At 37.5% G+C, this 23,301-nt stretch overlaps 2 protein-coding genes across 2 annotated transcripts in view; both read right to left on the bottom strand.

The window, feature by feature from the left end:
- Window positions 1-2,461, bottom strand: med31 (mediator complex subunit 31). The gene is made up of 4 exons (XM_023269486.3): window positions 2,262-2,461; window positions 1,185-1,259; window positions 583-679; window positions 1-451 (listed from the first exon to the last, which is right to left on the bottom strand). Exons 1-4 carry the CDS (start codon window positions 2,269-2,271, stop codon window positions 238-240), a joined length of 396 nt encoding a protein of 131 aa, XP_023125254.1. The 5' UTR covers window positions 2,272-2,461; the 3' UTR covers window positions 1-237.
- A 1,229-nt stretch (window positions 2,462-3,690) lies between these two features.
- The window catches only part of slc13a5a (solute carrier family 13 member 5a), a 34,368-nt gene continuing 14,757 nt past the window's right edge, over window positions 3,691-23,301 (bottom strand). The window contains exons 8-13 of the mRNA XM_023269470.3: window positions 21,253-21,465; window positions 9,845-9,948; window positions 9,431-9,552; window positions 7,841-8,002; window positions 5,544-5,681; window positions 3,691-5,448 (exon numbers count right to left, since the gene is read on the bottom strand). Of these exons, the coding sequence (XP_023125238.1) occupies window positions 5,320-5,448; window positions 5,544-5,681; window positions 7,841-8,002; window positions 9,431-9,552; window positions 9,845-9,948; window positions 21,253-21,465 (868 nt within the window). The 3' untranslated portion in view covers window positions 3,691-5,319. The remainder of the gene's footprint in view (window positions 5,449-5,543; window positions 5,682-7,840; window positions 8,003-9,430; window positions 9,553-9,844; window positions 9,949-21,252; window positions 21,466-23,301) is intronic.

The following is a 23,301-nucleotide window of genomic DNA, read 5'->3' on the forward strand; positions in this document are numbered from 1 at the left end:
AACAGTTCTAAAGATTTATTTTCAGATTAAACCCAGATGAACTCTTTAATCTGAGACGTTCCCGGAAATACCCTGCTCCTTTGGGTCGGTTTCAGGGAGAAGCTTTTCTCCAACAGTTCATTAAATCTTCCTGAGTCCAGAGTGAAGCTCCTCAAACACCAACATTCAGGTTTCATCATCTCCGATTCGTCCTTCCCATCGTTTCTAGAAAATCCCTCCATGGTGACGTCGAACTCGTCACTTGGCGGCGGCGTTTCCGTGCGGCGGCGGCTGCTGCTGCGGCTGCTGCTGCTCGGCCAGCGCCTGCTGCAGCCGCGTCCGTTTGCGGGAGTAATGCTGCCAGTGGAGCAGCTGCTGCTCATCGATGAACTTGGTGCACTGAGCGTTGACCAGCTCCTTCCTGAAGTGTTCGTACTGCAGCAGCTCCAGCATGTGCAGGCAGTGGGGGTACCTGGAGACAGGTAGGAAACCAAGCAGAAAACCAGTTAGAAAGACAGAGAAAACCACAAACCAGTCAGAAAACCAGTCAGTTGTATGTATCATCTAAATAAACTCAGTTCTTTTAACAGATGTTGGTCCTACTTGAGGAACTTTGCGTATTCGGGCTCCTTCCAGTACAGCAGGTACTTCAGGTAGTTGATGAACGGTCGTTCTCTGAGGAATCCTCTCTGAGCCAAAACTGGACACAAAAACATCAAACATCCATCAGAAAACCACGATTAGTCTAGAAACCTGACTGTTTTCAGACACTACACTTTGTCAGAAACACAATAGATGCAAAACGAACACAAAATGACCAAAAACACACATAAAATGACCACAAAGAAACTACATAACTAACATACACAAAAACATCAGAAACAGACACAAAATGATACTAAAGAAGCAAAGAGACAAAAAAATTAAGAGAAAATAGACATAAAATGACTACAAACCAACCATAGATACACACAACACAATCAGAAAGTCACACAAAACAACAACATAAAGACTCAAAATGATCAAAAACACAGATTAAATGACTACAAAGAAAAAACACAACTAAAACACACAAATCTGTTTATTCTTCAACAACACTGATCACTAAAAGGGGATTTAATCAGTATTTAGGTAAAAATAAAGAAAATTTCAGTAAAGAACCAGTTGATCCTGACAGATAACTAATAAATGTTTCTGTCACTCACAGTTGAGGTAGTTTGGGTTGGCCAAACACTGGACGAACTCCAGCTCCGACTGGAACCGGTTCCTGGCCTGTTCCTCTGGAAACCCACCAGTAAGGAGAACCCATTAAACCAGTAGCACCACATCTTAATCTTTATTATTATTATCAGCACTTTTATTGCATTCATACCCAATAAATTAAACTAAATATACTTCATCATGTATTTATGTAGACAGTTCTAATCTGAGTTAACCTAAACTTGTAGTTTTCTGTCTTAAACAAATCCCTGAGAAAAAGCCTTCAAAGTTAAATCTAACTGAACCAGATTCCGTTCAAAAAATTAGCCATTTAACCCTGCTTTATTCTGGCAGACGTGCATTTTAAACAGTCAGTTGATCAATAAATTAAATATACTGATGAGTAAAGATAGAGCCGATTTAAAGCCTTACAGTCTTCCATTCAGAAACAACCTCAAATTGTGTCCAGAAACACACATTTTAGTCGAAAATTTATGTTTTCATTAACCAGAATAATTTCAGGAGTTTTGAATAGCGCTGTCTCTATGCAGGGAGACAGGTACTCATGTGAACTGTTAAATACCTCTAATACTACAATACTACTGCAGTATTTAAACATCAGTAAATCCCTTTTAAAAAAACATTTCTCTACAAACCAGACTCCATTCAAATAAGGGTCAATTTAACGCCTCCTACTAGCAGCTGACTACTGGAAGCTTCAGAAAATGTACCATAAATGTTAGTATCGTACTGCATTATGTGATCTTATTAATTTAACATTTTTCCGTCCTCTGAGCTCATCTTCTGTTGCCTTTTTCTTATCTCAACACGACATTTTGCACAGTTTAGCGGACTGACAACGGCAAAGGAGTCTGAATTAAAAACACAAATCTAATTATTTAAAGGCTAAAATGTTCGCCGAGTTAAAGATTTGGCTTCATTTATTCAGAAAAACTCTCCAGTTGCTCAAAAGCACACACTGAAACACCTCAGAGTGTTGCGCAGCCTTAAAATCGACTGATTTACCGGCGGACTTTCGTTAGCTTCCGATGCTAACAAGCTAACAGCTATCGGCTACAGACCTGTTTCCATGGCAGCCGCTTGACCACAGAAGATCCTGAAGGCAGCAGAGATTCTTTATCTGGATGAAAACGAGTAAAAACTGTTCACAAATAATTTACAAACTACTAACAGGAACTAAATATTAACACTCGGCTCTTTGTCGATGTTTACTCGTCGCCATTAAACGGAAGTCAACATGTTTGACGGAAATCTGAACCGTGTTTGCGACACTCACGTAGGTTTGCGGCGGTTTATAGTCCAACAGCCGGAGGGAGACATTTGACAACAACACGCTCTGATTCCACTAATTAACGGAAATTCTCAACAGATCGATGCTTTTCATTGATAAAACAAAACTAATTATGGACGAGAGAGAAATATTTACTAATTTTTGGCAAATATGAGGTGATTTGTTTTATTTTTTTCTATAAATGAATCATTATTTATCAGTATTTCCATTATTTAAAAAGATAAAGTTTCTGTTTTCTGTCTCTGCTGTTGTTTTGGATTCATGTTTGTTTGTTTGTGTTGACTTTGGGTTTCTTTCAGTCAGTTATAATTTAGCTTTGGTCATTTTGCATTCTTAAGTTTTAATCTTGAATGCTTTTGGAGTCATTTTGCGTTTATTGCTCATTTTGTGGGTCTTTATGGTCATTTTGAACATGTTTATCATCATTTTTGTGACTTAATCATCATTTTGCCACTCATTTGTGTTCATCTTCCATCTCTTTTTGGTCATTTTTCACCTGTTTGTGTTCGTTTTTGATCTTTTTATGACTATTTGCGTGTCTTTATGCTCATCTTCTGTTTGTTTTTGGTCACTTTTCACCTGTTAATGTTAATTTTGCTTCTCGTTTTGGTAATTTTTTTTTAATTTTTAAGGTAATATCGCATCGTTTAGTCGTTACTTTGCATTTATTGCTCATTTTATGACACTTAATTTTAAATTTTGCATCTGTTTTTGATCACTGATGGTTCCTTATGGTCATTTTTCAGCTTTTTGTGTTCATTTTGCATGTCCTCGTGATCATTTTCTGCATCTTTTTGGTCAGTTGTGTGTCTTTGTGGTCATTTGGCATCTCTTTGTGTTCATTTTGCTTCTTTTTTGATATTTTTTTGTGTCTGTATGGTAATATTGCATCTCTTTTTGTTCATCTTGCATCTTTCAGTGGTTATTTTGCATTTATTGCTCATTTTGATTGCATTTATTATCATTTTGCAGCATTTTGTGTTCACGTTGTGTCTTTGTGCTCATTTTGCATTTACTGGTGTTCATCTTGGATCTCGTTTTTGTTGTTTTGAGTCTATTTGTCATCATTCTGCGTCTCTTTGTGGTCGTTTTGCATCATTCAGTCATTTGGCATTCATTGGTCTTTTGTGTTTGTCTTTGAGGTGTTTAAAGATATCAATCAAGATATTTGCATAATGTTGCGTTACAAATGTCACACGTTTGTTGAAAGATCCACTTTTATTAATACCAAATAAACCTGTTAGCAACACGATGGTACAAAACTGTGGAGGTTACTTATGTACACAACAAACACACTCACACCAACTGTTTAAATAGAAAACAATACAAACACACAGTATGTTCACTAATTATTTCCAATTGACAGGGAAGAAAGAGGAGAAGAGCTGTAAATAAAAACAACAACAACATTTAAACCGTGGGTTGAAGAGAATCAGCAACAGGATAGAAAACTGCATCGTCTGCGTAAAGACGAATATCTAACCGACCTTCATGCATTAACGGCTTTTCAAGGCTGAAAGAGGAACTTTATTTCACTTTTCATAGAACTTACATGACTGACAGACCTTTACGTCTAATTTCTGTGTTTTATCATCAAATCTGAACACTGATTTTTTTGGAAATATTCTTAAAAAACTGAAAACGTTTTTCCTTTGTTATCAAAAATAGGAGGAACATATTGCAGAAGAACAGCATATAATGTATTTCCCCCAAATAGTTTAGTTAAATATCTCATTACAGGAACGTCATTGTTTGAAATGACAACATTCTTTAAACATTAGATCAGGGGTGTCCAACATGCGGCCCACGGGCTAAAACCGGCCCTCCAGAGGCTCCAATCCAGCCCTCAAAGTGTAAAAATTCCAGAGAAGACATTAACTGCAGATTGTAAAATAGTAAAGTTTTGAATTTAAAATAATTTCCTGGCCTTGACAAGCTGTTTTGATCATGAAGCAAAATACGAGATTGTTCTTTTGTCATTTTGTGTCTCATTTTTGTAATATTTTGTCTTGTTTTTGGTGAGGTTTTTTATTTTTTTTTTTGTCTGACTTGTCATTTGTCACAAGTTTTTGTCATTTTGTCTTGCTTGGGTTTTTGTCTTGTTTATGTCATTTGTAAAAAAATTTGTCTAATTTTTGTCGTTTGTCCATTTTTTTGTCACTTTGTAACTTTTTTGTCAAATTTTTTGTCTCTTTTTTGTTGTTTCATGTTGTCTGACTCATATTTTGTCATTTTTTTCTCGTTTTTGTCATTTTGTGTCTCATGTTTGTAATATTTTGTTCAATTCCAGATACTTGTGATTAAAATGAGGAGTTGTGGTTATTTATAGGTTATTATGCTGTGATTTTATTGGTCCAGCCCACCTCAGATCAAACTGGGCTGAATGTGGAACCTGAACTAAGATGAGTTTGACACCCCTGGTTTAGATTAAAACTTTAAAACCTGATTGAAACTTGTCGATAACGTTAGTTAACATTGTGGGAACGTTCCCTCTTGGCTTTGAAAATTTCTCTGCTCACTGTAAAAATGAAACGTGTAAAAAATGTTGAGTTTCTCTGATGAAAACGATCAATGAGACGACTTCAGTGAAAGTAAACTGGATTTGTGTTACCATGAAGGACGTTTATAGGATTTATATAAGTTATTCACGGCTGTTATTTGGGACTTGGGTCATTATTAATATTAATTAAACTCCAATATTAACTCATCAGACGATGGTTCGTCTCTCTGGAGGTTAAAGTTCCCATTTCAACCCAAACCCTGAACATGTTCCTACATTAACAAACTGTTTGTGTTGTTATTTATAAAAACAACGGAGAGGCAGGAAGTCAGACGGGCACTGTGGCATTGGCCCACGATGGGAAGGTGTCCAGAGAAAACAGGAAGCGACCCCAAGTGTTGATGGCCAAACTGATGCAGCCGATTCCAATGATGTTCATGACGGCGCCGGTTTTAGCCTGCAGGGGGTGCAGCAGGAGAGAGGAGGTTATAATGATGAAGCTGATGAAGATGATGATGATGATGGTGGGTCTGTAAAGACAGCAGGACTCACCATGTCGGTCACTTTGAGGAGGCCGTAGGAGAAGACGATGGCGTTGGGAGGCGTGGCCACCGGCAGCATGAAGGCGAAGGAGGCGCTGAGCGTGCACGGGATCATCACGTAGAGCGGATTCAGGCTGATGGACTGAGACTGGAGACGACAGAGACGTCAACACCAGCAACATCCTGGTCTGAGGAGCTTCACAATAAAAGCCTAGGTTTTTGTTAGTTCTGTTTATTACTCCGCCAAGGAACGGTGGAGTTATGAGATGATCGGCATTGGTCTGTCTGTCTGTCTGTCTGTCTATCTGTCCGTCTGTCTGTCTGTCTGTCTGTCTATCCATCCATCTGTCTGTCTGTCTGTCTGTCTGTCTATCCGTCCGTCTGTCTGTCCATCTGTCTGTCTGTCTATCTGTCTGTCTGTCTGTCTGTCCATCTGTCTGTCTGTCTATCCATCCGTCTGTCTGTCTGTCTGTCTATCCATCCGTCTGTCCGTCTATCTGTCTGTCTGTCATCAACATTACTCAAAAACAGACTAACAGATTTGGATGAAATTTTCAGAGAAGGTCAGAAATGACTCAAGGACCAAGTGATTAGATTTTAGTAGTGATGCAGCTTATAGTCTGGATCCACAGATTTGTTAAAGATTTCTATATCATTGTGAGATAGCGGCATGGCGTCACTGTAACCATGACAACAAGTGAACACTACATCAGCTGCCTGCTGATGATCACATGATTGTGATCGTACTACAAATCCACCGCTGAGGACTTATCTGTTGGAAATGATACAAGGATCAACTGATTAAATTGTGGGAGTGTTTCTGAGTCCATGAGACGGTTTTTATGGGAAATTTTCAAGTCATTTTGGGAAGAATTTGATGCAATTTGGACATTTTTTGAGTAATTTTGTACTGAATCAAACATATCCAGGGCACCAATGATTGTTTCTATGACTCTATGTCATAGACATTAAACTGTTCACACTAGGATACATCCCATAATACTAGGATGTACTCAAAATTGGCAAATAGTTTTTAAAAATTTGCCAAACTGACAAAATCCAGGCCAGTTTTCAAAAAATATCCAAAAGGATAAAAGTTAAGGTTTATTAAAAATGTCACTAAAATAAACCAACATTTGTTAAAATGACATGAAATTTGCTCAGTGGCTCAGCAATCAAAATTTGTTCAGAATGAATCAAAAATCATCCACAACGGCTTTAAAATTGGTTTGCAATTACCCAACATTTGTTTAGAATGAATTATTAAAATTACCCAAAACTTGTCAAAAAAGACCCAAAATTATTCGACAATTATTCAGAATTACTAAAGAAACGCCACAAATTACTCAGATATTGTCCAAATTGGCTCCACATCAATGAAAATGTAAAAAGTAATTTGTTCTTTAATAATATTTGGCTGTAAAATCACACTGTTCTCATCTATTGAACCAGCAAAAATGTGATTATTTTACAGATAATTTCCATTTTTCTCCATTTCTTTCTTATGCTGACGATCATGATTGTGATCCTACTACAAATCCACCACTGAGGACTTATCAGGACTTATCTGTAGGAAATGATCCAAGGAACAACTGATTAAATTGTGGGGGTGTTTCTGAGTCCCATCAATTCCTGCCGCCTGCTACATATTTAGGTCACGTGATCTGATATCCATACATAACGTACACATGCAGAACACACACCTGTGCTCAGCGCAAGGTCATTTTGTTTATGGGTACGTCTATATTAAATGGACACATTCTATGTTGCTGTGATTTCGGTCACAAATTTTTTTAAGATTTCATCTGTCAGAAATGATGCGACTGAGTAGCCTTGGAGGAGGACTGCTCTCTCTGAGTTTCAGTTTTTTAATTTGTAATTGTGAATTAATTTAGCCACGGGCACCATGACAGAGACTTCTGTGGTTGTTAATGACCTCTAACCAGAACTGACTCACTGACGATGGAACTGTTACAGAGATTCCACATTTAAATATAGCTGAGAGACTTTATACTCAGTGTTGAATGGATGCAGTAGCTGTAGTTCCTGGTTGTTCCACCAGGTGGAGCCTCTAACTCTTTAGCACTGCAGAGACCAACAGTTCATATTAAAGCAGACAGCATTGTGGGAGTTTAGCGAGCAACAGGTACCATGACAGAGACTTCTGTGGTTGTTAATGACCTCTGATCGGTTTTTATTTTCAAATTCTGATTAATGATGCTGCTTTGATAAAGAAGATAATTAAATAATTACTGATTGAAATGTGTGACAGCAGGTGTAAACAAAGGCTCATTTGAGTTTTGTTACCATGGAGGCGAGGACGGGCAGGAAGAGCGTTGCCGTGGCGACGTTGCTGGCGCACTCGGTGAAGGTTGCGATGAGGAGGCAGAGGATGACGGCGATGGCCCACGGAGGGACAGAATGTAGTGGAGTCATCTGAGCACCAAGCCAGCGGGACAAACCGGACTCCTGACAGACAGACAGACAGACAAATAAACAAACAAATAAACAAACAGAGATACAGATAGACAGATAAACAAATGAATAGACAGAAAGACAAATAAACAGACAGACAGACAAACAATCAAACAGACAAATAAACAAACAGACAAATAAACAAACAAATGAACAGACAGAGAGAGACAGACAGATAAACAAACAAGCAAATAGACAGACAAATAAACAAACAAACAGACAAACAGATAGACAAATAAACAAACAGACAAACAAACAGATAGACAAATAAACAAACAAATAAACAGACAGACAGATAAACAAACAGACAGACAGACAAACAGACAGACAAATAAACAGACAGGCAGACAGACAGATGAACAAACAAACAAATAAACAGCCAAAAAACAAACAGATAGATAAACAAACAAACAGACAAATAAAAAACCGAACAGACAGACAGATAAACAAATCAACAACAAATAAAGAACAGACAGACAAATAAACAAACAAATAAACAGAAAGACAGACAGACATTGTGTCGCGTTCGTACAAAGAAAACCAGAAGTTGTTTGACCTTTCTGTGGAATTTTAACTCAGAAACTCTCAGGAAATGGCTGCATGTGTGACCTCTGTGGTCGATGCTGCAGAATTAAAAGTACTGAACCTGAATGTTCTTAATTTGTTAAAATGTCCTCTTTTATTAAAATCAATTTCACTTTGCACATTAAAAATAAAGATAAAAAAGTGATGAAATTCTGGCAGCAAGCATCAGAAAAATATAAAAATGATGGGAAAACTGTAAAATATATGAAAATGGCAGCAAATATCTGTAGAATAAAGATATTTTAGCTGATTTAAATACAGTTAAATTACAATAATTTTATAGTCATTTTATTGTCTCACAAATTACTGCTTTTTCTCTTTTTTTTACTAGATATAATCTGTAATTTTAAATAGAATTCCTTTATTGTCATTGCAGTGTGAATTCACACAATCAACAAAACAGGAAAATCCGTAAAACAACAGTTAAAAAATACTAATTAAATCAAAATAATTATTAGGAATTTTAAAATATGAATCTAATTATTTTAAATTATTCAACAATTTTTCTATCCTTAACATACTTTTTTCAAATAATGGCAAATATCTGTAATATACAAGTATTTTTTGCTGATTTATTTACAGTAAAAATAGTGTAACTTTACAGTCAAATTTGATGCGGATATCATTTTGATTTCATTATTTTCTGTCCAAGTACGTTTGGTTTTAAAGGTTTGTTCCGCTAAAAATACAACTTCCTCTCTAAAAACAAAACATCTGTATCTGTGATTTTACCAGACATTAACTATATTAACTAAGTACCAGTAAATCATTTAAAACTTATAGTAAAAAGCGCTGAATTTTTAGTTGCAGAAAGGTTTTTCTTGCAGCAGAACTGACCTCGCTGCCTTTGGCCAGAGCGAATCCTCCTCCCAGCAGCAGCACGATGTTCCATGGCATCTTCTTCTGAGTCACCTGCCAGGTGAGTAGAGGAGGGGCGGGGCCTCGGGACACCTGGGACTCTGATTGGACAGAAACACATAAACACATAAATGCAGCAGCTGCAGGTCAAACTTTATTCCACAAGTTTGTAATTCAAATAAAGTGTTTTTCCTACTAAATTTCATGAGTCTATCTGTTCTACTGATGAAGTGCTGAGGCTCAGAAATGATGGAAAACTCTGGAAATATTTGTAGTCTGAAGGTAGAACTTTGTATGAATTCATTAAATTCACTAAAGAACCAGAGGGAGTCAGGAGGAACTTTTCTCAGGTTTGACTGATCTTCTAGCAGGAAGTTCTGGTTAAAGTGTTACCAGAGTTGGAGCTCCTCCAGAAGCAGAGGTACGTCGGCGGCTCAGACGGAAGAACAAACAACAGAACAGCAACGAACAGCGAGACGGTGGCGTCGGTCACGAACCTGCAGATGGAAACAGAAAAAAAGAGTTTTATTCTAATATTCCACATCAAAAAACACAAAGAAAGATTCTCCAGATACTGACAGACGTTCAACACCTCATTAACAGTCAGACTGGTTCCTTCCACCAAAATACTACTTCCTGTCCAAGTACTGATACTGTAAATGACCTCTTCAACCCAAAATACTACTTTCTGTTCAAGTACTTTTGGTTTTAAAGGTTTGTTCCACCAAAATACTACTTTCTCGATAAGTACATATAGTTTTAATGGTTTGTTCCACCGAAAGTACTATTTTCTGTCCAAATGCTTTTGATTTAAAATGTTTATTCCACCAGAACACTACATTCTGTGCAACTATTAATGGTTTTAAAGGTATATTCTACCCAAAATACTAGTTATTGTCCAAGTACATTTGGTTTTAAAGGTCTGTTCCACCCAAAATAGTCCTATCTGTCGAAGTACTTACAGTTTTAATGGTTTGTTCCACTCAAAATACCACTTTCTGACCAAGTACTTTTGGTTTTACAGGTTTATTCCACCTGAAATACTACTTGCTGTCCAATTACTAATGGTTTTAAAGGTTTGTTCCGCTCAAAATGCAATTTTCTCTCTAACTACGTAGAGTTTTAATGGTTTGTTGTACCAAAATACTACTTTCTCACCAAGAACCTCTTGTTTTTCAGGTTAATATCATGTAGAACTGTTTATAGTCATGTTTTTACCAGTGTCTGTGGGCTAAAAGAGCTGGTTTCCCTCTGGAGGAAACTAGTAGTCGCCATGTTTTCTAACCAAAAACTACTTAATGTAAAAGTACTTTTGGTTTTAAAGGTTTTTCCAGCCAACATAAGGACAAAGAAACTCCTGAAGAAGCTGCAGAGATGCTACTTGTTTCTCCAGATGTTCTAAAACTCTTATCGAGTCAGATTCTGCTGCTGCGGTCACAGATCCAGATTAGACCAGTGATTGTGTTTGAATGAACCTGATGACCAGATGGAACGGTTCCAAACCTCAGTGTTGGTTTAGTTTAACGTCTTCATGGCTTCACTCTTTTATTTATTCTATAAAAGTTAAACCATCTGAACCTGCAGACAGACGACCTGAAGGCAAAGAAAAAATGTTCTGCAATGGTCTATGTCTTAAAAAGAATGTTCTGCCATCTTTTCTGAAGGTTGCATTGAGAATGTTTTATCATTATGTAAACGTTTTATGAAAGAACATTCCATAATGTGTTCTGTTTTGAGGTTATCAGATGGCATCAACGTTGTAACATGTTCTGTTTGAAAAATGTTCTCTCTTCTGAGGTCTCGAGAACATCTTGAAAATGTTTCTCTATTATTGGTTTGAGGAAGCTCCTCCTTCGTTATCATGGAACACTGTTAGAATGTTTAATAGAAGAATGTTCTATAATGTGTTCAACAAAAAGGCTCAATGTTCCACCTATAATACATCACATTACAGGAATGTTTTAGAACGTACTGTTTAAAAACACGTCCCGTCACTTAAGGTCTTGATAAGATCTCGGAAACATTTTCTGGATATTTCGCTGAGAACATCCTTCCTCTGCAATGTGTTCCTTCAATATCTTATCAAGAACGTTCTGTCATCTGAGGTCTGAACATCTTGAAAATGTTTTTGGAAAATTGCATTGAGAACATCTATGGTCGTTATCAATGGAGAAACATCTTCAAGAAGAACGTTCTCAAAGGTGTTCCCTCAACAGAAAGACTAAATGTTCCACCTTCAATATATCACAATATGGAACCGTTATAAAGAGGCCTCGATAAAATCGGAAACATTTCTAAATAGGGGTTTGAGAACGTTCCTCCCTTCTTATGATGGAACATTGTGCAAAGACAAACGTTCTACAATGTGTTCCCTCAACAACATCCCCAAAACATCCCCAGAACACTGCAAACAAGATGTTCCACCTTTGTTAATACATCACAGTAGAAGAACGTCCGATAAAGAACATTCCGTTGTCTGACAATAACATCCAGACAACTTCTTTTTAGAACGTTGCGCAGAGAATATTGTTATTTTGATTTTATTATGGAAATTATTTGTAGAAGCACATTCTATGAAGTGTTCCCTCAACGAAAAGACAAAATGTTCCATCTTTGATATCTAACACATTGCAGGAACGTTATAAATGTTCTGCACTTAAAATGTTCTGTCATCTGAGGTCTTGAAAACATCTAGAAAACAATCCTTGAACGTTGGTTTAAGGATAGTCTTCCTTTGTTATGAAAGAACATTTTGAGACTCTTCTGTAGGAGAACGTTCTATGATGTGTTCCCTCAACAAAAAGACAAAATGTTCTGCCTTTAATATATCAGATTACCGTAACGTTTTATATGTTCTGAATGAAAACATTTTGTAATCTGAGAACTTTACTTAAATACCAGTTTAAGAAAACTTTACTTAAATACCAGTTTAAGAACGTTCTTTCTTTGTTATGATGGAACATTGTGGGAATGTTTTAAAGACAAATGTACTATAATGGGTTCCTTAACAACATCCCTAAAACATCCTCAGAACATTGCAAACAGAATGTTCCACCTTCCACAGTACAAGAACGTTCTGTCATCTGACAATTACATCTTGACAACTTCTTTTTAGAATGTTGCACTGAGAACATCGTTCTTTTGTTGTCATCTGTATTATTTGCATGAGATTAGTATCACCTGGGGACGTATGGTAGTTTGTGAATTACCCCAGGACATCAGTGTTTCTCGCGGTGCATTCGCACGGGATAAGCAAAGTCTGTATTTTACTTGAATTTACTGACATTACAGCCTGGATATGATGTCAAATCTGTGCAGGTCGGAACATCCTCTGTTGTTATGTCCATAATAGACATATGATGGACATCATAGACATATGATGTCCATCATAGACATATGATGTCCATCATAGACATATGATGTCCATCATAGACATATGATGTCCATCATAGACATATGATGTCCATCATAGACATATGATGTCCATGTGCAAAGTGTCGGCTGCTACTGGCAAAAAAAAAAAACAGACACCGGTTGCTCGAATAAACATTAAAAAAATTAAAAGCCTATGTTGTAACAACGCTATTGTTAGTGTGTCGTTAGGTTTGGACATAAAAACCACTTGGTTAGGTTCATGGAAAGCTTGTCGTTCGGGATAAAATGACCACATTTAACGTGGTATGTAGTCGTCATGGCAACAGTAAATATGTTAAAGCAGCAACGTGACTTTTGAACAGCAGGCAGCGATGTTGGGATAACGGGCCGTCAGGGCGATTGGATTCAGCCTGCTCAAGGATATGCTTACTGTACACTGCTACACATGTCATCCATCTCTATATCCTCTCAGATCTCCCTCTTCTTGTTGATCTGATTTTGCCGTTTCTGTGAAAGCTCCATCAGCCTGTTGTGTATCGGCCTACTGCTGCATTTGCTCCTAAAATTCTGTCAATAATTTCCACCGCAGCCTCCATAATTCAATCGAGACAGATGTAGAAAAATACGCGCAATAAAAAAAACAACTAAAATACCCCCCAGTCACTGAGATGCAGATTCGCACGGGACTAGTATTATCCCAGGACGTTGGTGTTTGGTGAAATATAGCAGGTAATTAGCGGGGGAATTATTACTTTACCAATTACATGGCACATTCGCACAGGATTAAGATCACCGACCTCCTCGGTAATTACTACAAATTACCAGAGGTCCCCCGGTAATACTAATCCCATGCGAATAGGGCTATTGTGGAAATGTTTGGTAGGAGAACGTTCCATAACATGTTCCCTCAATGAAAAGGCAAAATGTTCCATCTTTAATATCTAACACATTGCAGGAACGCTATGAATGTTCTGCACTTAAAATGTTCTGTCAGCCCTCGGTAACGTCTAGAAAACATTTCTTGAATGTTGGATTGAAGATATTCTTTCTTTGTTATCATAGAACACTGTGAGACTGTTCTATACGAGAACGTTCTATGACATGTTCCCTCAACAAAAAGGCAAAATGTTCCACCTATAATATATCAGATTACTGGAACGTTTTATATGTTCTGAATGAAAACGTTTTGTAATCTGAGGCCTTGATAACATCTAGAAAACTTTACTTAAATATCGGTTTAAGAATGTTCTTTCTTTGTTATGATGGAACATTGTGGGAATGTTTTATAGACAAATGTTCTATAATGGGTTCCTTTAACAACATCCCTAAAACATCCTCAGAACATTGCAAACAGAATGTTCCACCTTTGTTAATACATCACAGTACAGGAACGTTTTTCGATAACATCTAGAAAACATTTCTTGAATGTTGCTCTGAGAACGTTCTTCCTCCGTTATCAAAAATATTGTTTCTTTGAACATTTGATGAAAACGTTTTCTTTAAAAGAATACTAGAACTTGTAGGTAACATTCTCTGACGTTGTGGGAACGTTCCCTGCAGGTTACTGTCCCTTTAAATGTGTTTCCAGTGATGATTGTGTGAATTAAAACCAGTTTTATTCCGTTGGTGTTTTATTATTGGTGGCTGTTTACAGTTGAACGTCTTTAAAGAAGAAGATTAAGAATTAAGGAAGTATAGAAGTTATCTCTGCGTATATTTTCATTTCCAGCTGCCTGACGTGTCCTGATTTGTCAGCTGATGAACCGCTTTCACATTTTCATGGAGTTCAGGGCGTCTAAGCTTCAATATCAGGAAACGTGTTGAAATCTTCTGTTTGCTCAAAGGTCCAGAGAGCGTTTTCAGAACCAGGTCAGGAGAACGCTTCATGTCCGACCACCTTTAGACTTCGGCTTATCTGGTTTTAGGTCGCCTTGTGGTTCATCGGTTTCATCAAAAACTCACAATTTCAACACTTTTTACAGGAAAAGACGAGAAGTTGTTGAGCATCAATCAAATCCAAAGAAATCCAAATAACTGGAGTTAGAAAAGAAATAAATGTGACGACTAAAAAACTATAAATAAAGAACATCACTGGACTTTATTTACATTTAATTAAATTTATTCTCCACTACATGTTCACTTTATACCGACAACCCTGTTCTAAACATTCTAGTAATGTTTTCAGCTGGAAGTTTTAGTCCTCAGGATGTTCTTCTTAAAGGCAGGATAACGTTCTGTAAAGATGTTCTAAAAATAGTGAGAATGTTCTTGTTTTCATGGAACATTGTGGGAACACTTTACAGAACGTCGTATAAACATCCTCAGAACATCACAGACTCAACGTTCCATTTTCGTTAATAAATCACATTAGAGGAACATTTTTAAAGAATGTTCTGTCATCAGAGGACTCGAAAACATCTGGAAAACATTCTTAAACTTTTTTTGAGAGCGTTCTTTTCATATTATCATGGAACGTGATCTGATAGCATCCTTCAAACATCCTCCGAATGTTAAAATGTTCTTAGTTCACGTTTAACCTCACAGAAATATTCTCAAAACGTTCTGAGAAAGTTCTGAAGAGTTTTAGTAATGTTCTCAGTGGGAGTTTTTTTTTTTTTGTTCCCAGATTGTTGAGAATAACATTCTCTACGATGTTCTCGAAATGTTTGGTGATAACATTATTGGACTTTTATGCCCATTACGTTCTTCAAACTGTATGTTGCATTGAAAACATTGTTCTTCTGTTATCTGGGAACACTGTGGGAACGTTTAATAGAAGAGCATTGTATAATGTATTTCCCCAAAACATCCTCAGAACATTGCAGGAAAAATGTTCCACCTTTGTTAATAAATCACATTACAGGAACATTTTTAAAGAATTTGAGAACATTCTGCAGAGTTCTAATAACGCAGTTGTCAATTTAGTTCCCAGAATGTTCTTCATAAAGGCTCCTACAGATGTTCTAAAAATACTTGGTGATAACATTGTTGGACTGTTATGCCCTAACGTTTTTAGAACCAGATGTTTGATTGAGAACGTTCCTTCTTGGCCATCACAGCCCATTGTGGAACATTGTGAGAACGTTCTGTACAGTATTTGCTCTCAGAACATTGGAGGCAAAACGTTCCACCTTTGTTAAAATATTACATTATTGGAAAGTTTTATAAAGAATCGTGCGAGTTTTCAATAACATCTGGAGAACATATTTAGAACGTTGGTTTGTGTGAGGAGCAATAACTAAATCAAAACGTCCAGAAGCTCCAAATATTTTGTTTGTTGAAAGAATAAAACTTCCCAGCAAACTGAATATTTGCTGTTTGTCTGGAAGAGTTTAGTTTATTTTTTGTCACATCAGGAACTCTGATGTTCTGTAAGAACAGTTCTCCTGAAAATCCTAAATATGAGCCAAGTTCTTTCAAAATAAAATCAGACTGAAATCTAGAAAGTGAGTTTAGTTCATCAACGTTCCGCCTGCAGTTCCCAGAAACAGACCAGGTTCATGTTCTATTTCCAGGCCAAACCGGACAAACAGGTCGATGGTGACATCTGCAGGTGACCCGGTTCTCTGTTTATGAATAAACTGACAGGAAGCAGGTGAGAGGTGAAGGGGTGGAGCCAGGGCGAGGTCACGCCAGGTGTAACAAAAAACAAACCTCTGATAACAGAACGTGAACAAACAGTGGATGGGATCTCTGCAGCTGCAGGGGTGGAACAGGACGATCTGACAGGAACGTTCCCGACAACGTTACCGACATGTTCTCGCAATTTATCAAAGGAAATGTTTTAATCAAATGTTTAAAGAACGTTTTTGTTTCCCAAAATGTTCCTGTAACATTAATTAAATGTTTTTCAACAGGAACACAGATTATATTCTATGATAACAAAGGAGGAACGTTCTCAAAGCAACACTCAAAAACTGTGTTCCAGGTGATACAGAAAACGTTCCTGTAATGTGATACATTAACAAAGGTGGAACCTTCTTTCTGCAATGTTCTGAGGATGTTTTGGGGATATTACTGAGGGAACACATTATAGAAGGTTCTCCCAAAATGTTCCAGGATAACAAAGGAAGAACGTTCTCCAACCAACATTGCTGTTCTCCAGATGTCATCAAGGTCTTAGATGTTTTTTTTTTTTTTTTTTAGACAGAATGGTTCTGAAATGTGGTATACTAAGGGTGGAACATTTTGTCTTTCTGCTGAGAAAACGTTCTTCTTGAAGACTTTTCTTCGTAAATAACGAAGGAAGGATGTTCTCAACAAAATATTAAAAAAACATTTTCAAGATGTTTTTGAGACCTCAGATGTTTCTTATGCAGAATGTTTTGTAACGGTTCTTGAATGTGACATCATTAAAGGTAGAATATTTTGTCTTTCTGCTGAGAGAACGTTCTTGACGTTGCTCATTGATAATGAAGGAAGAACGTTCTCAAAGCAACACTCAAAAATTGCTTTCTACATGTTATTGAAAACATTCCTGTAATGTGATACATTAACCAAGGTGAAACATTCTTTCTGTAATGTTCTGACGATGTTTTGGGGATGTTACTGAGCGAACACATTATAGAAGGTTCTCCCACAATGTTCCAGGATTACAAAGGAAGAATGTTCTACAACCAACATTGTTGTTTTGCAGATGTTATCAAACTCCCAGATGGAGTTTTTTAGACAGAACAGTTTTGAAATGTGATATACTAAGGGGGGAGCAGTTTTGTCTTTCTGCTGAGAGAACACATTATGGAACGTTCTTCTTGAAGATGTTTCTCCATTTATAACATCCATAATGTCTGGAAAACATTTTTTGAATATTGCTTGGAGAACGTTCTCCCCTTGTTATCATGGAACATAATCTAACAGCATCCTCCAAACATCTTCTGAACTTAAAAAACATACTTAGTTTACATTTAATCTCACAGGAACATTTCTGGAAACATTCTTAACACATAAAGGGGCAGCATGGCTCAGTGGGTAGAGTCGCCGTCTTGTAACCAGAGAGTTGTTGGTTCGATCCCGCTCTGGAGAGCACATATCCAGGTGTCTCTGAGTGAGACACCAAACCCCTAACAGCTCCTGATGGGTTGTGGTTAGCGCCTTGCATGGCAGCTTCTGCCTTTTTTTCACGGAACATTAAGAACATTTTACGTTAATGCTACTGCTAATAATAGGTTAGCGGAACCTGTAAGACTCATTTTGTCAACAAAACACTAATATACTAGTCCGTGACATTGTGTTTTCAAGACAAAAACTTAAGTACATCTCAGTGTTGTTAATGCTAACACTAATGCTAATGCTAGGTTAGCGGGACCTGCAAAAGTAAGACTCATTTTGTCAACAAAACAAGAACATCATGTACAGTGTTCCCCAAAATCAGCAGGCTAAGGGTTCCACAGTTGTTGAAGATCACATTTCAGGAATGTTTTATGATTATTTTTTTAAACCACCTGTTGTTCTGCCTCAGTTAACTTTTAACCTCAAAGGAACATCATGTGAACTGATAAATAGCCTTAAAACGCTCTTCAAACATTAGACTAAAATGTTATTAGAACTCGTAGATGACGATGTTGTGGAACGTTCTCCTCTAACTGGGACACTTGTGGTGATTTTTAATAAAGCTGCTGTTTCTGTCACATTTATTTCATTTTATTTCTAAAACAAAAATATCGAAGCTCTTTGGTTCCTGAACGACTGAAAACACTACGAACTGTTAATTTCTGCAGTTTTACTTCAGTAAACTAAAGTTCTAAAGCAGAACTCAGATGTTTTCATTCCCAGATTGATGATTAAATCAGTAACTTTAAGCTCTTTAGGATCTAAAAGTTCTGCAGGACAACAGTGAGATTAAAGCTCTAATGAACTCCGTCCAGTCGGTGGAACGTCCATCAGGCTGCTGCTGACGAGACGCTAAAGTTCATCATTTGTACTCAGAACACGTTCTCTCTGTTTGCTCTTCGCCTCCAGGCAAAGTCTGCCGCCGTTAAACCGTCGTTCAGGTTCATTCGTTCCTCTTTTATTCCCACTTTGCATTAATGCAGGACCAGAGGATTTGTTCCAGGCAGCGGTTCTGTTTGAAGGAACATTTCACCGAGAACCAGAGAAAAACGCTAACAGATTAAAGAAATCTCAATAATGTGTCTGATAAAAAGTGAAGGAACGTTCCCACAACGTTGGATCACCTACAAGTTCTCATAATTATTAAAGAAAATGTTACAATTAAACATTTAAAGAATGTCTAAAGAACATTTTCATCTCAAGTGATGTTCCGATGAAGTTAATACGATGTTTTAACGTCAACATTCGGAGGATGTGCTAAGAAACACAGATTATGTTCCAAAGGAGAACCCAAACTTCAAAAAATCCAAAAATGTTTTCCAGATGTTCTCGAAGTCTCAGATGAAATATTTTTAATCCAGAACGTTTTATGACTTTCCTGTAACGTGATATATTAAAGGTAGAACATTGTCGCCATTTGAACGTTCGCTCTAAATATTTTAAATTTCTATAATGTTCCAGTAACATCAGTAGTTCTCAGGAACACAGATGATGGAGGAACGTTCTCAAACCAACATTAAGAACATGTTTTTCAGATGTTATCAACACCTCAAATGACAGAATGTTTATAACGTTCCTGTAATTTAAAATATTAAAGGTAGAACATCTTTTTGTTGGCTTTTTGTTGAGGCAACACTTTACAGAACGTTGTCCTATGAGACATTTCCAACATTTTTTTTAATAGATGTTATCAAGACCTCAGATGACAGAATTTTCTTTATAAGATGTTCCTGTAACACAGTGTTTCTCAAATAGTGGGGCGCGCCCCCCTGGGGGGCCGCAGAGGCATGTCAAGAGGGGCACGAGCGACTGGGAGGAAAAGGTCCTTCAACACGGAACTAATTAGCTGAACTATTGTTTTAACGTCAGCATGTTTTTCGCGGCGTACAACAATACTGAAATTGTGCTGGCCCATAGACTGCATATGCCATAGATATAAATAATAATAATAATGATCTTCTGTATATATCTATGGTGTATGCACTGGCCGTTCAGACTCCGAAGTACAGACTCCTGAGAACGGGAGAACGTATCGTTAATGTGCAGTCGGAACACCAGCGTACTTGATCACATCACGTACTCCTCTCATCTCCTCCGATTATTTTTACCAGCAATGTCAACCATACGACCCGCAGGCCAAAACCGGCCCACCAGACGGTCCATTTAGGCCCGCAGGTCGGATAAAAATTACTGTAAATGGTAAATTTGTAAAACTGTAAATTTAAAATAATTTCTAGACCTTGACAAGTTGTTTTGATCATAAAGTAAAATACTAGATTGTTCAGTTCCAGATACCTGTGACTGAATGTTTTGTGTTTTTGTAGATAAACTGTTATCTGGCAGTTAGAATGCATGTGTAAATGATGAACTGAGGCATAATAGGCTACTGTTGAAACCGAACGTGTTTTCCATAAGAAATTTCAGGTTCATAATGTTTTGTAAAAAGATAGTTCATTAAATGTGAACATTTTCAGAATGTACTTTTTTTTAACTAAAACAAAGTGGAAAGTTGGAGTTGTGGTTATTTATAGGTTATTATGCTGTGATTTGCTGGTGGGGCCCACTGGAGATCAGATTGGGGTTTATGTGGTCCCTGGACTAAAATGAGTTTGACACCCCTGATCTTTACTGTGAAAAACAACAAAATGGAATCAGATAAAATAACACAGCCCTGCATATTCACGTTTTAATATTAAAACAGTTTATTTATATATATATATATATATATATATATATATATATATATATATATATATATATATATATAAATATATAAATATATATATAAATATATATATATATATATATATATATATATATATATATATATATATATATATATATATATAAAAAGAAATACAAAGTTATGGGTGGGGGGGCACGGAAGTTTTTTGTCCTCCGAAGGGGGGCCCGACAGAAAAAATTTGAGAACCACTGCTGTAACATAATTTATTAACAAAGGTGGAACATAATGGCTGCAATGTTCAGAGGAACCTATAAAATGTTCCATTATGTTCAACAATGTTCTATGATAACAGAAGAAAACTATTCTGTCCGTTCTGAGAACATGAGGACAGAACGGTCAGAAAGATTTTCACCAAATATTTGTAGAAAATCTTTAGTTATCGTGAATTTAAGGAGAACTTCTGGGAACTACAAAAAAATTGTAGAACTTTGCAAAGCTTTCTCAGAACATTTAAATAACAAAAGAATTTTAGCTTCACAACCTAAAGTCCCGCTGACTGAAGAACCTCAGCGACTGTGAAGAGAACATCTGTTAAGAACCGAAGATCAAAAACCATCAATTAACTATTGATGCATCCTGAGCATCAGCATTCTACTGTTCTACGTTCCCCTAGGGTGCTTCTGGTACTCACTCGGCCTTGGCGTTGAAGACGTTGGTGGCCCAGCCGTCCATGAACCTGGGGTCTCTGGTGAACCACAGCACCACCATCAGGATGAAGAGCGCCAGAACGCTCATCTCTCCGTAACTCATCCGTCCCAGTCGACAGTGTTCTTCTCGGATCACCTCGTACGCCGCTCGTTCTTTCTCCGACTGGGCGGCGCCGCAACCCCACGTTCTCCGCAGGCTGAGGAACGTCTGAATGTTAGTCTTTGTATGATTAATGATCTGAATATTAAAGATTAAATCATCTGGAACCATCTGGTTCCTTCTGCTCCACCATCTCTGATCGGAACTTTATTATCGTAAACTTTGGATATTTACAGAACATCTGGAAAATATTTTTCTAATCATTGCTTTCAAAATGTTCTCTCTTTGTTATTACAGAACATAATCTGACAGCATCTTTCTAACGTCCTCATTCTGTAGGGTTCTAGTAATGTTTTCAATTGGAAGATTGTTTTTAGTTCCCAGAATGTTCTTCTTCTGTTAACGACAGTGGAACACTCTGGATACAATGTTCTGAAGATGTTTTGGGGATATTGCTAAGGGAACACATTGTGGAACCCATAAAACGTTCCCACAATGTTCTGTGATGACAAAGGAAAAACGTTCTCAGTGCAATGTTGAGTTTTGAGAACATTAACAATATTACCACCAAACATTTTTAGAACGTGGAGTTATCCTGCCTTTAAGAAGAACATTCTGGCCACCAAAATAAAACCTTCAGCTGAAATGTTTAAATGTTCTGTCTTAGATCACCGTTGATCTCACAGGAACACTCCTGCAGAGTTCTTAAAGGCAGGATAAACATTCTCTAAAGAGGTTGTAAACATGTTTGGTGTTAACATTGCTGGACTACTTTGCCTTAAACATTCCTTAAACTGTTATGATCCTGCTCCAGCCTCTGCCCTTCTTCCTCCTTTTCTCTTTTCTCCCATTGTTCCTCATCTGTTTGTTTTGACCTGTCTCTCTCTCTGGCTCCCTCTGTCTGTCACCTCTCCCTCATGTCTCTCTCTCTCTCCCTGTCTCTCTCCCTCATGTCTCTCTCTCTCTCCCTGTCTCTCTCCCTCCTGCTTCACCTGCTTCACCTGCCTGCACTCTGTCTTGCTGATTGCTACAATGAGTTTCAGCTGCAGCAATCAGTTCACACCATTCACCTGTTCTCCACCTCACCTCCACTATTTAAACCCTGCTCATTCATTCACTCCCTGCCGGATCATCGACCCACATGCCCTCAAAGATTCACATCCTACTTCAATTCTGTTTCCCCCCACCAAGCCTGCCACCTCCGGACTGCTTTAGCCCATGGACTCTGTTGCTTTCCGCCCTCCTGGTTTTCCCTTTCTTGGACTCTATTTTGCTCCCACCTGTTCATGGATTTTCCCCAGCCTGTCTTCCCCCTCGGGTCTCAGTTTCCCCATGTCGTGAGTACCCCTACCCAGCTTAGTTTTGTAATTCAGTTCAGTTTTGTAAACTTCCCTTTTTTGTATTTATAGAGTTAGAGTTTTAGTAGTTGGTTAAGTTCTGTTCCCCCCAGTTCAGTTCCCCACTAATGTATTGGTTCAGTTGTTGTTTAAATAAATTTTTCAGTTATTCACCTGTCAGCCAGTTCTGTGTGTCTGCGCTTGGGTTCTCCTGCTTCCCCCGCCTGTAACATAAACTGTATGTCGCACTGAGAATGTTCTTCCACTGTTTTCACGGAACATCGTGGGAACATTTTGTAGAAGTTTCCCAAAACAGCAGGCTGGATGTTCCACTTTTGTTAAATTATAGGAATGCTTTATGAAACAAATCCTCTGAAGCCTCGAGAACATCTAGAAAAGATTTTTTCAACATTGCTTTCAGAACGTTCTCCATTTGTTGTCACGGAACATAACCTGACAGCATTCTCCAAACATCCTCTAAAGTTCCAACGTTCTGTCTTAGTCCATTTTTAAAAACATTATTCAAACATTCTGCCGAGTTCTAGTGATGTTTTCAGTTGAAGTCTGTTTGTCCTTTAGTTCCCAAAACGTTCAGA

Source organism: Amphiprion ocellaris, chromosome 14 (genome assembly GCF_022539595.1).
Source record: "Amphiprion ocellaris isolate individual 3 ecotype Okinawa chromosome 14, ASM2253959v1, whole genome shotgun sequence".
NCBI classification, from domain to species: domain Eukaryota; kingdom Metazoa; phylum Chordata; class Actinopteri; family Pomacentridae; genus Amphiprion; species Amphiprion ocellaris.